The sequence below is a fragment of the Pholcus phalangioides genome, unplaced genomic scaffold (genome assembly GCF_987345545.1).
Source record: "Pholcus phalangioides strain wild (caught in Gottingen) unplaced genomic scaffold, Ppha-v1.0 ptg000015l_1, whole genome shotgun sequence".
NCBI classification, from domain to species: domain Eukaryota; kingdom Metazoa; phylum Arthropoda; class Arachnida; order Araneae; family Pholcidae; genus Pholcus; species Pholcus phalangioides.
In genome coordinates this window covers 6,739,787-6,760,417 of record NW_028301608.1, presented here as the reverse complement: position 1 = coordinate 6,760,417, position 20,631 = coordinate 6,739,787, and the positions used below count along the sequence as shown (strand labels likewise).

At 34.9% G+C, this 20,631-nt stretch overlaps 1 protein-coding gene across 1 annotated transcript in view; it reads left to right on the top strand.

The window, feature by feature from the left end:
- LOC149075417 (SAM and SH3 domain-containing protein 1-like) overlaps positions 1 to 11,835 on the top strand; it is a 315,786-nt gene extending 303,951 nt beyond the window's left edge. The window contains exon 16 of the mRNA XM_089242704.1: positions 11,459 to 11,835. Within this exon, the coding sequence (XP_089098830.1) occupies positions 11,459 to 11,728 (270 nt within the window). The 3' untranslated portion in view covers positions 11,729 to 11,835. The remainder of the gene's footprint in view (positions 1 to 11,458) is intronic.
- Positions 11,836 to 20,631: the final 8,796 nt, after the last annotated feature.

Below are 20,631 nucleotides of genomic sequence, written 5' to 3'. Positions count from 1 at the left end.
GTCCTTTATTCGAATTTCGTGCTTGGTTGGGTTGACACGAAAACTGAATTGTGCTCCTTTTTTTTTTTTACTTTCTTTTAAGGCTGCACCAACAATTCACGCTTCAGATATTTATCGGAAAATAACATAAAAAATGAAAGCAGGTATCAGTCGAACATCACACACAAGACCAAAGAATGTATCGACTTTTCAAAGCGAAAAAAAACCCTACTTTTTCGGGATAGAAAACTTTTCTCTCTCTCGCATGTTTCTTCTCTCTCAGTACATCATTTTGTCCGCATTTTCCAGAAAAAAAGTCTCACACACAACCCTCTCTGTCTCTCTAGTTTTGAATAATGGTGTTATCCCGGACATAACGTAAAACATTAGACTTCGCTTTTCCGATTTCCTGACAGAAAAGAAAAAAAAAAAAGAGCTAAAAATGCAAATTTCCCGTAATGTATAACACGAAGAAAACAGAGAAAGAGATACAGCCTACTTTTTTCCCCTCCGTACGTAACACAGATGGTAAAAACGTCTGAAAACATCTTAAAAACATTTCTAGTGAAAGAGAGATTACCAGTTTTGTTGTCATCCCTCGATACTTTTCTTGAATTAATTTTCTTCCTTTTTCGGACGAAAAGATTAGTTTCTTCATTAAATTTAATCCTTGATAAATGATTTGTGTCAACGAATTCAAACGTGTAAATGAAGAATAAAACACCGTTTTGCTTTTTTGCGTATTGGATAGTAATGAGTAAAGAAGCTTAAAAACAAGAATAACTGCTGTATTAGTTCATCAACGTTATCTTATAGTTAATTTAAACGGATAAGAGATAATTCGTTGCTGTAATTGGTGCAGATACCGAAGCCACAAGCACAAAAGAAACTAATTTCACCGTATAAACGTTATGTAAATATGTATCAATTTTTTTTAATCTTTTTTCGCCGAAAATGAGCCGATCTTCGCCGAATTGAATGCGAACAATTTCGTCTTTCCAATTAAACTAATACGGGGGGAGATAATTATTTCGATTCGCATTTGAATTGACTCATTTCGCAAAAAAAAAAAAAAAAAAAAAATTCTTCGTTGTTTCCTGATGTTTGAGAATTCTCGTAATTTTTGCGATGGATCTGACATTTTTGTGAATATTTTATCAAAAAAGATACGGGATTTTCTCTTTCTCTCTCTCTCTCTTGTAACGGCTAGAAATGTATGATTCTCTGCCTCACATGGACGTAGAAACATCGTCGAATTAATTTGAGGAATTTTCTCATAAATAATTCGGTGGCTAAGATAATTGCTTTCTTTTTCTTCTGAGGAAAAGGACGCTTCTACACTTAGTTTTTCGGGACGCGCGTAGAAAAAGAATCTAATTAATGATGGAATGCACAAAATGATAGGATTTTTGAAGATTTCGTAATCGATTATGATGATGATGGGCGCGTCTAATTAATGTTACGCGTATTTAGATAAAAATTGTTTGTTTCGCTATGATACTGATGATGTTGCGATTTCTTCATACATATGCTGTGTGTGATGTACGGTTAATCAAAAAGTGCAAATTTCCCGTAATGTATAAGGGGCCGTTCAAGTATTACGTCAGCAAATTTTTAGCCATTTTTGACCCCCCCCCTTTTCAGCAAAATTTCGTCAGCACTACCCCTACTTCCTAACGCATATTGGTGGAATCAGAAACGTACGCGGGAGGGGGTGTATGGGGCTCATGCGCCTCTCTCCCCAGACGAAAAAAAAATATTTTTTACATTTTTTAATACAAATTTTTTTTTAATTAAAATTTCGAAAGAAAATACCTTTCTATGTTATTATAATAAATTTATGTTAATTTCAATGCTATTTGAAGGGTAACAAATCAAAATTTCTCTTCAAGAAATTCATTGCGACCCATCCTTTAAGCCATATATAGTAAACCCTTGCCCTCCCCCCCAAACCTAATTTTGTAAAAATTAACTAAGCGGCGCATTTGCAAATCACTTAAATGACCCGTGGCACAATTCCAGAGCATTTAAGTGACCCATGGCACATTTTCAGATCAATGAAGTAGGACTCAAAGATCATTTTCACATTCAAAGATCACTTAAGTAACCCGCGACACAGTTCCAGATCACTTGAACAATTCGTGGCACATTTAGAGATCCCTTGAGTGATATGTGACAGAGTTTTACAGCACTTAAGCGCCCCCCCCCCCCGGTGCGGTTCTACATCACTCAAGTTACCCGCGGAACATTCCCAGATTGCTTGAGTGATCCGAGACATAATTACGGATCACTTGATGCGTGGCGCATTTCCACATCACTTGAAGGATCCGTGAAACATTTAGAGATCACTAAAGTGGCTCTGTAGGGGATTTATCAATAGGGAGAATGTTAGTTCAGGTGCCCAATAACTATCGAAAGGCTTTCCGTTTTCGGAACACCGAATAAAATGCCATTTAGAATATTTGATACCTTCATAAAGGGTGGTTGATGACGTAAGCATCATCCTAACCCCCCTTCCCCCCTTGTCATCAAAAGTGAGCACATCAGAACCCTTCCCCCCCCCCCCCATCGATACTGACATAATAATTGAACGACCCCTAACACGAAGAAGAAAAAAAAGAGAGATACAGTACTTTTCTCCATACGATAACACAGATTGTAAAAACGCCCGAAAACATCTTGAAAATAGTTCTAGCAAAAGAAAGAGATTACCAGTTTTGTCATCACCCGACACTTGAATCAATTTTTTTTAACAAAAAGATTAGTTCCTTCATTAAATTTAATCCTTGATAAATGACTTGTGCCAACGAATTCAAACGTGTGAGTGAAGAATAAAACTCCGGTTTTGCTTTTGCGTAATCAGATAATAACGAATGAGGAAGCCAAAAAGAATTATTAGTGAATCGATGTTATCTTATACTTAATTTAAATGCCTAAGATAATTCGCGAGCTGCAATTGGAGCAGGTACCGAAGCTACAGAAGAAATATTCACAACGTTATGTAAATATGTTTCAATTTTTTAAATCTTTTTCACGAAAATGAGCCGATCTTTGACGAATTGAATGAGAACAATCTCCCGTTTCAATAAAACTAATGCGGATAATTATTTCCATTCGCATTTCGAAAAAGAAAATTCTCCGTTGTTTCCTCATCTTTGGAAAGTCTCGCAACTTTTGCGATGGATCTGACATTTTTGTGAATATTTTATCAAAAAAGATACGAGATTCTTTTACTTTTTTCTCTCTTAGACATATTACTAGGAATGTGTGATTTCCTGCCTCGAATGGACGTAGAAACACTGTCGAATTAATATCGGGCATTTTCTCGTAAATAATTCGGAGGCTTAAATAATTGCTTTCATTCTACTTCTGAGAGGAAAAAGAACGCTTTTGCAGTTAATTTTTCGTGACGCGATCAGAAAAATAATCTAATTAATGATGGAATGAACTAAACGATAGGATTTTTGAAGTTTTCGTAATCGGTTATGTTGATGATGGTGATGTTTATCCTAATTAATGACACGCGTATTGAAATGAAAAATGTTTCACCATGATGTTGATGATGATTTTGCGATTTCTTCATACATATACGTGTAAGAAATATTCGGAACCTTTTCGACAGACGACATAATTTTCAATTTTTTCTCTGAAAAAATATTCTCGCATATACAAGAAATATTGAAATAATTTTTCATATTTATGTGAGGAAAAATGCTACTGTACGAAATTTCTAAAGTTTGTTAAGTTCCGAAATGCTTTTCACTTTTACGGGGGCCCTTTTCTTTTTGAAATACAGGGTGGTCATAAATTTGTAATAAGTTTAAAAATTGAAGGAATTAGTATATTTCAATGCGGAAAAGTTGTTCTTATAAAAGGAGATTTTTCCTGGTGCAGAAAAATATTTAGTTAAAATCTTTGTCGATAGATGACACTGCAAGAAAGCAATTCACAAAATTCTAGAACTGAACCTTTCTTCAATCTCTTCTGTGTCCGAATAGGTTGTCAAGATTCAGGCGGCGATTTGTGGCTGAGGTAAAGCAACTTTACAGTGCTTTATCACTAATGTCATCAACATAAAAAAACCTTATGACAGGAAAATTCAGAAATGAGATGCAAATCGTACACCCTGCATTTTATAGGACTCTGATTTGCATATTTCCAATGATTCGCTTTCGTGCAGCACTCTCTATAGACAACAAATCGAACTAATTTTTTTCTCAACCAAAAAAAAAAATCCTCTCGATAAAAATAATCTTTTTCGCATACCACATTTCAATATACTAATTAATTCAATTTTTCTAAAATTTTAAACTATTACCCCCATGGGACACCCCGCATTATTAATAAAGATTTGTTTTCTTTCTAATTATGCTCTGCGGAGACGATTACACACAGATACGCGGAATAAACTCCACCACTTTTCAAATTTCATTACAAATCAACTTCAAAGAGAAAACAAATCACGTATTCTGGTTTAAACATTTTTCAAGTAAACACGGCGTCCGGTAAGGGTCACATACATATGCAGGACAAGAATCCTCATTCGAAAAAGACAGAAAGGGTTAAAAAACCATATCTCTACGCCATGGGTTTCCAGTTGGTGTACTGTGGAACCCCAGGATTCCGTGACAGCTTTTTTTTTTAATTTCCACATGATCAAATGCCACGGAACCCTTGAAAATCCTGGAACCCGAAGAGCTTTCAAAGAAAAAAAACTTTCTTGTTACTCACACTCACAAAACGGTTACTTATTTTGAGTGTTAACGAGATAGTGTGTGTCTTTTAATCAGGGAAAGCGACTGAAAAGAAGTGGATCAGCACCTGGGCTGGCCATGCAGAACCGACGGGCTCACCCGTGCCACCCAGCCAAGGACAGTAACTGTAAGGATGTGGCCCAACAGAATCGACGGCAATCCAGCCAAGTACACAGTGGCCGACAAGAAATAACTAACAAGAATATCGGGCCAAGAACTTGAAATTTGTATTTGTATTCAGTCGAACCCCGTTTTAACGAATATCGTTATAGCGAAAATCTCGTTTTAACGAACAGTTTTCTAATCCCTCAAATAAGTTTACATAAGAACAATGCAAGCAACCTGAAATTCCATTATAACGAAATTTCGTTATAACGAAGTGATTTCTCCGGTCTCTTTGAGTTCGTTATAATGGGATTCGACTGTATATCCGAATTTCAAACAAAAATGTTCAAAGGCGCTGTCGCCATGTTAAATTTATTCTATTTTGGTTTTAATAAAACAACCTGGGAACTTCTGGGGCCGGGGAGTGGCTGAGGGGCCTCCTTTGGCTGTCGCTCGGGTTCGTGGGCCCATAGGACGGGGTCTTCAACGCATTGCCCGCGGGCCACACTTGACCATCGAAGCTTTTTGTCATGCCCTCATGCCCCCCCCCCCCCAATCATTTTCAGAAAATGGTTGCAAACTTTGAAAAACGATTCATTCCAGAATTAATGAAAGAAATAATTCTAGAATGAATGAAAAAATAATAATTCCGGATCAAATTGATGAAAACTCAGAATTAATGAAAGCAACCGATTCCCCAGAATTGATTAAAATACAGAACACAGAAATAAATATATAAATAATAGTAAATCGTAGAGGGCTCACCCGCGCCAACAAGCCCGAAAGAGACGACGCGGTCCAGGACCTGGCCTGGCCACGGTAGAGGGCTTACCCGAGCCACCAAGCCTGGGAGAGACGACGTGGTCCAGAACCTGGCCAGGCCACGAGGGTTCACCCGAGAAACCAAGCCTGGAAGAGAAGACATGACGTGGTTCAAGATTTGGCGCCTGGCCACAGAAAACAACAAGGGCCTTTCAAGTATATGAAAGGGCCCCATAAGTTTTTTCATTGCAATTTTTTAAAATCTGTATCTACTTTTTTTTTAAATATATATGTTTTATTTATTTCATGTTCTTTATGTATTCATAATAAAGCACCCGACACCGCCCAGCTCCTCATCCGGGCAATGGTTAAAATTGACAGTGGTCGATAGAGCTTGGGCGGTGCAGGGTATGAAATGAGCCTTATTTCGTCACAGTTCTTTGTGGCCCTTTCCGCCAATTGTCGTGTCTCCCCCTTTCATCTGATTTCCCTCGTGCATCCCTTAGAATATCACAGGAGCACTAGGGAATATATGACCCTAGATGTTGAGAATCACTTCTGAACTGTATACTAATTTCCAATATTTTCTACGGTACAAGGCACCTTTTTACTGATAAAATTTATTTTTACCCGTTTATTGGTTATAGACAAAAAATAACTAAGAAAAGCACAATCATTTTTTCATGCGGTGAATAAGTTTACAAAGATGGACATTAATGGACGTTTAGAGCCTAAGAATGACTGAGAACGCTTCCGTGTAAACAGAGTTTTTTTGCTGAGGAAAAAGAGGAAAATTCCCTATATTGTATAAAGAAGCTATTTTGTCCTTACGATAAGATATGGAGATATCGAAACTCTATTCGCACAGAAACAACAGGCAACGCCAGCTATAGCGGAAGGCCTCCGCATAAAGATCGTGCAGGTGAAATAAAAGAGAATGTGCCCCTATCAGGAAAAAAAAGTGGGCACGTTTTATGAATACATACATAAATACATATATATATATTTTTTCTATACTCCTTAATCATATATATATATAGGAATAAAAATTTTCTTTTTCCCGCAAGCATCTCAGGCCTTACCATAGCCCTACATCTTTGACTCAGTCTCCCTAGTCTGAGATCTTTGGAGGTAGAAAAAGAAAGAAAAATACACAAAAGAAAAAAGTGTAATATAGAAGGTAGATAAGAGAGGATTTTCAAAGTCAATTTTTCCTCCTTACGTGTTCTTTTCCGCTCTTATATGTATAGTAGGAAGATACATTATATGTGTGTGGGGGAAATCATTAAGGAGTATAGAAAAAAGTGAGGGAAAGAAAAGGCAACTTCCTCAGAGATAGGGTTTCTATAAAGCTTCACGATGATGAAGAGAGAGGAAAGAAAACACAAAGAACTTGTTTGATTCCACTGGTGTCTGGACGTATTATTACGCTAGTGATTGTAAAAAAGGTTAAAAAAAAAGTTATTTTCGTCAGACCTTCATTAAGTTTGAAATGACTTGCTGAGATCCGTGGGCTGGACAAAAGGGGCCGTATTTGGTGGAGGAAATTTTATTTCGATGCATATATAATTCTTCGACCAAATTCTGTCGGTAAAAATAGTTGTAATCTCAGACTTTTTAGATATGCTTCCATCGGGATTTAGACCATTTTGCGTGTTCGCAAACCGAATCATTTTTTGCTATTCGTAAACCAAATTGGCAAATCGGGACGTTCGTAAACCGAAGGTTGACCATTCTGATCAAATTCATTCGATGGTACAGATCTTTTCAAAAATGGAGATATGTAACCAAATCCCGCCTTTGAATTAGTATCCACGAAGTAATATTTCACCAAGAAATATACATAGGTGAAGAGAGAAAGATTCGGCTTTATACCGTATTGTGCTGAGGTGTTGAAAATGATGTTCCAACTTAAAAGACGAACATATTAAGGCGAATCTCTGGTGAGATAGAGAATGTGCATCTCTTCTTAAAGTCCTGCATCACTGCGGTTGGAGAACACAACCGTGTACTCATTAGCATCCGTTGCCCTCGAAAATGAGCTATCGCAACAGGATAACATTTCGGCTCCGGTGGTTTTCGGTAACCTTCCGCAGTAGCGATTCCGGGGGCTTCCTGATCTCCCGAAGGGAGACGAAGTGAATACCGTCTCTCTCTCAAGACTCCTATTTACATAGCCTTGAATTTACATGAAAAGCCCTCCCTCCAACTGTTTAAGGAACTAATACCGCAATATCCTAACTAAAATCCACATGAAACGAAGTGGTAGTCTCTGGGAAAATGGACGACGGCGTTGGAAGAGCGGAACATCGAAAATTGCGAGACATGATTCAGTTGTCAGTCGGATTCGCCTCAGGGAAACATTACCGTTAGTCAACTCCCACTGTCAATACAGTCGTCGTCGTTCGCGCGGACAGACTGAGATGATGGCATCTATCGTTCGACAAATAATACATGTATGTATGTATGAGAGTTACGAGCCCATCCACTGGAGAATAGTTTTAGATCAAGGTACAGCCTTGGTTGCGTTCCCATCGCATATTTATCAGCACGGGATGTTTAACAAGCAACGCTGAGCAATTTGAGTTTGCGTGCGCAATCCGAGTTACGATCAATTTTCGTTTCCACTATTGAACTAACTCGTCTTTTACAATCGAATGACGCAAACGTCACCGTCGAAGACGAGCTAACGTGAACGACAGAAATATAAAAAATAATCCGGGATTATAAATATAAATTAAAAATAATCCGGGGAAGAAATAATCATAATTAAGAAATATAAATAATAATCCGGGTCTTAGTTCTGGAGTATGGCCTAAGGTTTTGGAGACCGTACCTGCAAAGGGACATACACACTTGATTGACGGGCGGGGGTGCAGAAAAGAGCTACGAGTGCTATTGTTGGCACAGAAGGCTTGAGCTATGAAGAGACACTCGATTTCTTGAATATGTATAAATTGGAGGAACACAGGTGTTGGGGGGATTTGATCGAAGTGTTTAAAATTCTTAACAAGATGGATAGGATGGAACACGAGTTATTTATACACCGTCAATCAACTGCTTCGACAAGGAGACACCAAGTGTCGTTTAGTAAGGGGTAGTTCTATAGTTCTCTATTGTGGTGTCGCAGAGAGATTTTCTTATTAAATGGAATGGCTTACCTACAGGGTCGTCAATTCTAACACAATTGACACGTTTAAAAAGGAGTATGATAAACATAACAGGATATATTGAGCTCTATCCATATTTGAAATAAAACAACCACAATTTTTTTATGGGCAGTGTATTATGAGTGTGTGTTACGTGCAGAGTGTCCACTCTTATTATTGTCCAATAGCTATTTCCTGAATCGTTGGTTTTAGAAACGACTTTCAATTAGAAAAAAAATGTTCAAATGATTTCGCCAATCATTTTAAATGCTGTTCAAATGAAAAAAAAAAAATTTAATAAAGAAATTATGAAATTTATTTATACCTCCCCCTCCGCCTGCCATCCAGCTTCAAATTAGAAAGTTGTTTCCCTGTCTCTCTTGAAGCCAGCAAAAAATAAAAAATAAATTTTTATCACCAAAAATACGCCTTCTAGAAAGAGTTGAAAATAACTACTTATGTACAGTACAATATTACATTACATGCAGGGAACATCATAGAACTGGTACTGCTGCTGTCATCTATCAAATAAAATTCTATGACGGAAATTGGTGACTGGTTTTTGATTGATGTATCGCATGATAAAAACAATATGGTGATGATATTAATAAATATTTTTTGAGAAATATTTGTTAAATTATTGAGTTTTTGCCTCAAAATTTTCTTCCAGTTGTTTTTTGTGAAATAACACAAGAAATCTTAAAAAGAAGATTCAGACCAAAACCACAACCACTTTGATTCTGGTCTAGGTAATATTTGACAACAATTGTAAGAAACCAAAGACGTCTGATTCCTCTTTCAGAATTTTACTTGTGTTATTTTACAACAAACAAAAAAAAGTTAAAATTTTGAAGCAAACTCAATAATTTAACAAATATTATTCCTCAAATTTTTTTATTAATATCAGAATAATTGTTTTTTTTTTTGTGTGGCACATCAATCCAAAATAGGTCACCAATTTCAATCGAAGAATTATAACAGTTTTATTTGATAGGTGAGAGCATAAGTTCCAGTTTGATGATGTTGGCTATATAATAGAATACTGTATATATAATCCAGTATATATATAAATAGTTATTTTCAATATTTTTTCCAGAAGGCATATTTTTGCTGATAAAATTTTACTTTTACTCGTTTATTGGTTACACACAAAAGTGACTACGAAAGGCACCATTTTTTCATGGTGAATAAGTTTACAAACTATAGACGTTTAGAGTCTGAGAATGTTTTTGTGTAAACAGATATGTTTGCTTCACAGAAAAAATTCTCTGTATTATATAAGGTATGTTATTTTCTTAGTCTGCACAGATATGAAAATTCTGCGCAAAGAGGAACAAAAGGTCTGTGCAAGTAAAATAAAAGAGAAGGCTCCTCTTAACTGGAAAAAAGTATCCTTGGATATCACAGAAATAAAATAAAGTATTCAGCTCAGCAGGTTTTTTTATGCAGGCTGATGTTTAGTATTTCATCAGCAGAGGATTCCAATCCAACAATATTATTATTTTTGCACTCAATATGCAAAAGCGATAAAGTAGGGTTACCAGAAATTCCTAAACTTAGACATCATGATGAAACATAGCCAAAGATGTGTGCTCAAATGTAGATTGAGCATGCATGTTGCATTAAGTTCTTTGCATATGTTTACAACAATGGCACCACTACACCAACAAGAGCAATTGTTTTCTAACTGAAATGGAACCGCTTTTAACCCTACATTTTTATAATGGTGCTTTTCAACAGAGATTATTCATTTGTTATAAAGCATTAAGTGTTGTTCCACCCATTTTGCTTTTTCGCTGAAAGAAAAGATTGCCAGATTCTTTAATAAATTGCCCCAGGGATATCTTGACACATAGGGCTGAAAAGTATGGGCACTTTTTGTGGTGAATAGAGGCACTCCGTGATAATCAGACCAAGTATGATAAATAGCAGGTTCTGCTTTGGCAAATGTTTTATTTGTCCACACAAAAATTCAAGCAATTGACAAGAGCTAGCCTACATAATTTTAGGCCCTCCAATGAGGGCTTTGCCTGTCCCCCCCCCCCTCAAGAGGCAGATTTATCGCTGTGGCTATACAAATTTTGACACCATTCACCCATTCTAGTCTAGTTTTTTTACTATTCATTCCTCCAAATTAGCTACCCTGGGAACTACAGCCTACTATGCCACACCGTAGATATGCCTGTGTCTAAGTCACTCTTACGAGCTCTTTCGCACCCTCTAAGTCGCTATTTTCTTCCATCACTCTCACCAGGTCATGCTTTTGATCACTCACATGCTTTCACTCTCTAGGTTAGTCCTCCAAGTGGTCTAGATTTTTTTTTCAAACGACACTATCTCATCAAAACTCAAAACAAAGAACAGCTTTGGAAGTATCAGTACCAAGAAAGTTTTCTACTTTGAAAGTTCTCTGAGGGTTCCAGGATTTTAAAGGGTTCTATGGTATGGCATTTGATCATGCTGAGCCTCAAAACAGCTGTTACGGAACCCTAGAGTTCAGCAGAACACCAGTTCACAACCTGTGCCATAGAGTATTGTTACATTGAGGTTTTTCACTTCATTAAAAATATCAAAATTATTTTTACACCACAATAATTATTAATTAAAAGAACCATCTACTCACACAGAAAGTGGCACCGTTGGACGTGCTTCATGTTTCAACAGTGTGGATATTTTTTAGGGCTTAAAACTTGTCGCTTTTCTTTCCAGGTTCCTAATGATTTCCTGGCAGATTCTTGCTGTGAGCCAGTCATTTCAGCGAATTATGACAGCATGACAGACTGGCTGATATCAATTGGACTTCCCATTTATGAGAAGTGTCTGAGAAAAGCGGGTTATAAAGACTTACGTCATATTGTTTCCATGACTGAGAGGGAAATGAGGTTCTGCGGAATCCAGAATGACAGGCACATCCGCCTTTTCAAGACAGCCATAGAGGCTCTACATATACAGTTCGACCATCATGGTTATATAACATAATTTTTCACACAAAAAAAAATATTAATGCGATAAATATCAGATATATATAAATATATGTTCTAGAAACAAAAAAAAAATCAAATGATATTCCTTCCATTTAAATGTCTATCATCACTGCCCCCCAATCAAAAAGAAGAAAATTATAATTAAAGGTGTTATTTATAAAATTTGGATGTTTCATATTTCTTTCTGTAAAGATTGAGTTTCATCTGATTATATAGTAAAGTATACCTAGAAGTACGCTATAGGCCTGCCATTTGCAGTGTGGCAAGATTTTCCTAACTGGGAGGTTAGCTTGTATTTGCACCAGAAGTTGGGAAACCACAGCAAACCAACTGTATTTCTTCATAGTATTCATCATACAATCAATTGGAAACAAAGAAACATCCTGAAATGATGATGATGACACATCTATCAATTCAGCATGGAATGGGGGGGGGGGGGGATTTGAAGGTTGTCTGTTATAATGAAAAAAAATCCAGTTTATAACAAATAATTCTTATATGGGTGAAATGTTAAAGAGTGTCATTAATGAAGGTATGACAGTTAACTACAAAAAGTGTTCATTATACATAAAATGAAAAACAGTCTTCAACATAGGTGGAATTGGAAAAGATGTGTATGTATCAGGGTTAGTAAAAAAACCAAAAACCAGTTTTTAAAAACCAAAAAACCAGGTTTTTTGGGCTTAAACCGGTTTTTTGGTTTAAATAGCATTAACATTAAAAACAATAAAATTTCTGAAAAATCATTAAAATAAAATGTTTATTAATGTAATGTACATATTAATTAATCGATAAATATTTCTTACATTTTAACAAAAACCAACTTTTACAATTTGTTTTTTGCATAATGCAATGACTTACCTTGAGTTTGAAAATTCTAGATGTGTGTGTTATTATTAATTGTATAATATAAAGATTTTTTCTCCAATTACTTTCAGTATGCTTAGTTAAAAAAAACTATTTTGCAAAAACTGCTATAAAAAGCAGGTGAATATAATGTATTCAATGAAGCATAAATAATGCAGATTAATTAGCGATGATTTACAATATACGGGGTGATTATAACTAAAAAAACTAAGAATTAAAACTTCAAATTATAATCACCCTGCATATAGCTGATTATTTTTCATAAATCTGTGACTACTATACAGTAGAACCTTGATTAACTTGGCTTAATGGTAAAAGTATAAAAATAAATTATTGAATATTAAAACAGGGTGATATACAGTGTGAGATCCTGTGCTACTTCTTATGGGAAAGAAAATGAAAATGTCAGTGAGGTAAAGTAAATACTAGTGTGTACACTGGTCTTTATTGGATTATTGTCTTATTGGACCACCCCTGTGCCCCTGGCAAGATGGTGTCACTACTGTTGCTGCTTCTTTGTGAAGGAAAAAAGCAAAGCAAAAACAACCCTGAAAGATAATACACCACTACATTTAGATGTGATGATGCTTATTAATGAATTCGCTAAAGATAGAGCACATCAGAATTGAGCCAAAGGTTAGAAAATGTGGTAAGAATGAGACTGATGATTTTGGCTTCTGTATATAACTTTAAATAACTAAGATACTTCATATGAAATTATATATATATATATATTCAAGCCACTTTTATGAGACTTTGGAAGAAAACAACTTCATGCCGTTTAAAGAAACCATCAGATTGTACCCTAAGAATATAAAATGTGGTGAGAATGAAAATTTTTTTGGCTAGTAATGAACCAATATGATATTTTTCAAGGAAAAAAAAATTATGTTTAGACCACTTTTATTTAATTTTTTGAAGGGGTTGTTTTTACAGGCCGTCATTTGGGGGATCGGGCCGTTGCCCCCTCCTGGCTTTTGAAAATACACTAAAAATGATATATATATATATATATATATATATATATATATGCGTACATTGAGAACATGCTCTTTGCCCCCCCCCCCCCCCAGAAAAAGTTGAAATGACAGTCCTGTGTTTATAAACAAAACAACCCTGGTATGTATACAGGGAGTATACCCAATAATTACGCACAGGATTCCTACCATCGTGTGTAAAAAACTAATCAAAGAAAGTGTTTTCCGCATTAGGATTGAACAAAAATTAAGGGAGTTAACGTTTTGGAATTGTGTGACATGTCAGTTGTCCCATGGCCAGTTATGTGCCAAGCACCCAAAGGGAAAAAAAAATTCCCTTTGAGACAGGTTGATGCTAATTGAAAATGAACTGAAATATTCAATCCTGTTAGAAGCCAAGTTCATTATTTTCTTTCACGATTGACGCTTCCTCTTCGTGTAGAGTGATGTTAACCTTGTTATTACACATTACCTTTGCCTCACTATATCTGCAAATTAACTAGAAGATATGTGAAGCGTTAGCCAAATGAGATTCATTGGAAAAATAGTTTTCCCAAAAACAGCTCTTTTTAAATCAAAATGTTTTGATTAAAAAAAAGTGTTAATAAAAAAATTATTAATCTTAATTTTCTTTCCTTTACTGTTAAGTATATTTTTTTGAGGGAAAGGGCAAGGAAAAAAAATTGGTTTACAACAGCTTTAGATTCCTTGATTACTACTATCTTAAAAACACCAAGTTATACATTTAGTGCATGTTCTGTGAATTTGGTAGGATTTGAAAATGTGATGCAATCAATTTTTAATGTATTTCAACTTCATAATTATTGGTCAAATTCAAAAACTGTGAACATACTTTTCCATATTAGTTTCTCACAAGGAATCGTGTGTAATTAGTATCTACCCTGTATACTGTACTAATCTTAATTTTTCTGGCTAGTATGAAAAGTTCATACAAAACAAAACAATGATGGATGTTTAATTGCCTGCTTGGAAATGCTTTTTAAAGAGGTTAATCCATTTAAAATACTTAAAGTTCTAAACTTGCCAGATAAAAATTTTTCAATTTTTAGTTTTGTGGTCTGTTATAAGCAAAGTCCGTTGAAGTGGGCTTAGATTTTGAGATAACCTTTACAGATAGGTTCTACCTTATGTTTTTCAATCAGCGTATACTGAAGGATTCTCGGGCTACATACAAGGTGTATTTCATAAGAACTTGGAGTAAAAACATAAAATATCAAGAAATAGCCTACAGGAACAAGGAAAAAATAATTTATTCTTTTATAATAAATATATTCCCCAATGGGCAATATGCAAAAAGTTCCCATCGCTCAATCCCCTTTTCAAAGCAAGTAGAGGATTTTTTTCTGGAAGCTTCCTTGAGAAACCATGCACATCTGATATTTCTATCAGTTCATAGCACTTGATATTTGTCCCAAATTTTCAAAATTGAAGTATAACATGTAAATGCAATATTAAATTTGTGCCACAAAACTCCCTTACTATCCGGATCTCTCACCATGTGATTTCTGGCTATTTCTAATGCTGAAGGAGAAGCATCATGGGAAAATTAGGCCTACTGGTTATTTCAGCTTTGTAGGGTACACAGAACAGCTTCCAGAAAAAGTCTTTCTACTTGCTTTGAAAAGTGGATTGAACAATGGGACAGTTGGATATCATCTGGAGATAGATACTTTGAAAAAGAAATTTTTTTGCCGTACCTATATTTCTTGACTTATGACTTTACTCCAAGTTCTTATGGAATGTACCTTGTACGCAATTTTAATGAGGAACCCTGCACTATACTGTGCTATCAAAAGATGCTTCTTCACGAAATATGTTTCGTGTGTGTGAGAATAAAAGTGTCATTATCCTAAAACAAATTTATATCTGAAAATATTTGAGGAAATGACAAACTTCCATGTTACATAAATGTATTAAAATAAACATATATTGTTTATATCTCTTGGCTGTAATGGAGTTTCAAATTAAGTTTGAGGATTCCCATAGTGATTACTACATAGACTTAACTTGAAAATTATTATATCAACTTACATGCACACTATTACTACATACTATCAAAAGACTTTTAAAAAATCTGCTGTCTGAATTGCAGGGGCATATGGCACAAAAGGAATTTCTTCAAGAAATTTTGAGTTGCCAACTTTCAAAAGTGTTCAAAATTAACAGAAATTGATTAAAAATAACACATGAAAGGTATTTCCTTATAATATTTTAATACTACTTTTAGTTTTCACTAAAATATTAAAAAAAAGAAACTTCTGATCTGCTTGGGGAAGATCCCGAACCCTCTATGCCCACCCCAACTTGGATTGTTTTAATTGTGATCGTTTTTGTCACAACATGGACATTCTATGAACATGAATTTAATTAGACTGTTGCACATAGAATTAAAAACCCATTTTTGAATGTTTTTCTCCTCAGTCTCTTTGTCAAAACACTACACAAAAAACATCACATCATTTGCACTTTCAGGTTAGTACCCTGACCAGGGTTGTAACTAGGATTTGTGTGTGTTTGTGAGCAGACATGATTTTTTCGCCCCCACCAATGTGAAGGGTGTTTCATTAAAGTATGCAGATTTTAAAAACTTAATAAATCAGCCAAAATCAAAGCAAAATTCAAAGCTTTTATTTAATTTCATTCACCATATACTTTGATTTAATAATGAAAAAAGATAGAGCATACGTCCACTTCTACTGCAGGCAGTCATATGATCATTGAAATTAACGATAATGCTGTGTTCGAACATTAAAGTTTTGACCTGCAATTTTCTGGTTACAACTGACCCAGATATATGCTTCAAATTTCTATACCAGCCTCAAACTATTGTTGTGGTAGAGGGCATTGTCACGTCCAAATATCTTATGAAGTATATGGAGTGTCTCTGTGCAGCACTCCCCATTTTTGTAGAAGTTTTTACAATAAGAATGCGTTACTCAATATTGAACTACTATTACTAAACCATACATGTGTACCTCGTCCATATTCCTCTGCGGAACCCCCTCTAACGAATTGGTACATGTTGGAGTGAACGTGTAGTGAAACCTGACGTGAAGTTTGTTTCTGTGTAATGCTTGTTATGTGTAATGCTGCCATCTGCCACCAGGTTTTTCTAATGTTATATATATATATGCGTACCTTTAGTACATGCTCTTTGCCCCCCCCCCCCCCCAGAAAAAGTTGAAATGACGGCCCTGGGGTTGTAGGCCTGTTGCTCTCTCTGTGCAGTGTGCAGAGACTTTTTAATGGGGAGATTGGCTCGCATTTGCACCTCGAAATTGGGAACCACAGGAAACCAACTTCAGCCAACCACCACTGCGGCGATGGTGGGATTCAAATCCAGATCCTGCGATGCGAGTTCGTCACTATGACCACTTGACCACCACAGTGGTGCTCAATATTAAACTGCTCTATAGCTAAAAAATGTAAAAACAACAAATGGTTTAATCAGAGTGATAACATAACAAAAATGATAAGAACAGGGCTGCCAATCTTCAAACAAAAAAATAATGCGCAACTAAAAAATTAGGTTATGAAACACTCTTTATAAGTCGATTTTACAATGGTGTATTTTTGTTCCCTCAAAATTTGCTGCCCATGACAGTTGTTCCCCCCTCTAGTTCCAGACGTGGTTCTGACTGCTTGGTGTGAACACTTTTTACATAAACATGCATTTCACTAGTTATCTTGGCATTCTATTTTATTCGAGTGATGAAAGTATGTCTCATAAGGAAGAAACCTAACCAAGACAGAGCTCCTTACATATATTAGGTGGATGCTTTATCAGCTTACCCACATGCACTTCTTAATTTGAAAATTGCGTGGTGTTTGGTCAGAACATGACAACTCCAAAATCACATTTTTGAGATATAAGCAATTTCATTGCCATTCAAAAATCAAAAATAAAGCATACACACAAATAAAAATGGAAATATCATACATCAGCCTGTTTTTTAGCCGTACGCACATATTTGTGCATTTATTTCTCTTCTAATTAGTTATAATTGGCAAGACGTAAGTCTTGCCAATTATAACTAATTAGATCAAAAAGCCATTTATTGGAGATATCATGTTCTGACCAAACACCACAGAATTATTAGATATATTTTTATTTCGGTCCCACAGAAACAACTCATTGTGTTCCATAGAGTATGCCATGAATAAGATATATTGCATATATTGCAAGCAAGCTTCTTAAAATGTTTTTATGCAAAGGAATGAGGTAATAGAATTACAATTTGAAAAATTAACTATTTGTTGAAAGACAATATTTTAAGTTTTACTGAACTAATATTCTTGTTGTGCTAAAAATCATTTTCAAACTAAAGATATGCAGCAAACTGTTATTACTTTAACTTACCATATTCACTTGCATATAGCAGAAAGTATGATTTTAATGACCCGAATAAGGAAAACTAGGATTTATTAATGCTATTCCTTATATCGTTTATTCCCAGATAATAGCATAAAATGCATGTATAAAGGCAAACAAACACATTTTCTTAATGCTATCATCATTTGCCTACTAGGACTCTTCTCTTTTTCCCTCTCATTTCACAAAGCATCGGACTCCAATCTGTCGAGTGCATTTGAAATGTAAATCATGTGACCCACCTCTAAAGATTGGCCCAGCAGTACAAGCTATATAATTGCAGCATGCCGCTGTGAGATCGTGAGGGAATCATGCGAAATCTCATTATGAGGATCCAGATTCAAACCTTGTTGCTGGTACAATGGTTCTAGGCTAAAGTTGGTTTAATGTGGTTTTCCAACTTCAAGTCATGAATACGTGCGCACACACATTACCCAGTTTATTTGAAAAAGTTTTTTCATAAAGAACAGGCAGACCTACAACACAATACAAACATCACACGGAAATTTATGTATTAATAATTTTCACTTAAAAATATGGAACAGAGATGGCAGCACCAGCAAGAACACAAAACAAGCTCTGACAACAAATTATGTTTGGGATGCATATCCATGGACATTACATATCCTTCCGCAGTTTTATGATATGCTCTACTCAAATTCTATATTTTACAAGTATATATACATGTATATAATTGTCCAAAATAATTATGTAGTGGGGGGGGGGGAGATTATTTTAAAATCACACATTATGTATTGCAGCATAGTCACTTTAAGCATTACATGCAATCAATGTGCGCATTTTCAATGGGAATTTATATGTTGAAAAGCAGTATTTGAGGTTTTTGATGTGACAGTTTAAACCGTCAAAAACTGACATGCGTCAAAAACCTGCCAACTTTGATTGCGACGTATGCTAATTCGTTAGAAATTCTACAGAGGAATGTTTACAAGGTGCATGTATGGTTAAATATATAATAGTAACTTAGTATAATTGCAGCATGAGCTTCGATAGTTGAAAAAGAAAATTATACAACAAATTCTTTGTTTACGCATGTAGGACAACCTAGGTTTTTGAAGCAGCAAAAATGGAATAAGTATCCCTTTTTCTTATATATGAGTAAATACATTATTTTCATGAAACTGCTTCACGTTAATCTGAACAAGTTACAGTTAATGCTCATTACAACAACCGTGTTATAGCGACCATTCCAACGACAGGTGGGATTAGTCCAAAACTTTATCCATTGAATATAGCAATCACCTGATAGAATGTCAGTTTCTGACAGCATAATGCGTTCCAAGGTGACAACTATATCACCTTCATGAATTAACTTATTATTACATTCTTTGAGATACTTAATTAATCTATTTCTTGGATAAGTGCTACAGTAAAAAAAATCGTTAAAAAAAAAAGTTCAATCTAAGTGCTACAGGATTCCAAGTTGCAGTTGAAATATAATTCAGAAGTAATTTTATGCATTTAGCAAACATTTCCAAGAAAAAGTGTATTTGTAGAATAGCAGAAAAATATTAAATACATGAATTTTATCTTGTAAACCTGGACGACTGGACACATCTTTCCAGTTTTCAAGGTAAAATTTAAATTCCATGTATTTGATATTTTTTTGCTAAATGCTCAAAATTAATTCTGAATAGTTAAAATGCAATTTAATTAGCTTGAAAAACCTGTAGTTTGTCACGTAACGAAATATTTCGCTGGTAAAAGAAACCATGTCATATAAATAAAAAAAAATTGGGATAACCTCTATTTTCTCAAGACATTTCGATATTATGTCGGGACGGTCATAATATTCAGACTTTTTTTTTTTCATATTTTCAACAAAATCTACTAGAATTTCTATTCTTCTGCACTAAAATTAAGGCTTAAAATTGTTTTGCAATTTATAAATTATATTTTAATAATTAGAACTATAAATATGAATTTATGTCGCGTATTTCTCATGCTGAATTTTTTTTTTTGTAGAATTCATTTTAATCCCCTGATTTGCAGTAGCTCTTTATTTCCCACAATTGTCGATTTTAGCAATAATTGACAACTTTGCTCATTTTCAGCAACAACAGACAATTTCCAGTTTTTTGAAATCCAGATTTCCTTTATTTTTGTTGAGAAAAGATGTTCATCCTAGGATTGCAAAGACAGAGGGGTTTTTCCTTTATTGTTTTTTCATTTTTGCAAAGCAACAATTCAAGAATTTGCAGGGATGTTCCTATAAAGATACGAAAATTAGAGGAGTTCGGTTTTCGACTGAAAGATTTTACTGAGACTAAAAAAATCGGAAGGTTTCTGGGTAAATCAGGAGCATTGGCATCTACTGTATAACAAATGTAGTAGATTAAGCTAGCTAAATTACATTTCAACCATTCAGAATTGATTGTATTTTATCTCTTGAAACTGTACAAAAAAATTTTACAAAGATGAGACAGTGGTGTAAGTGTTGTGAAATTCCAAAATTATTTTTAAGAACGTAAGTGCCAAGACAAGTAGACCAAACAATGCAATCTATTTCTTTTCACATTTTCATCAGAAATTCCTTGTTTTACAGGCTGTACGCGCAGTTTAGTAGTAGCAGCCTGTTTAATAGAATTAATTAAAATAATCTGAAATAAAATGATAATTTGGCCATAAAAAATCGATATG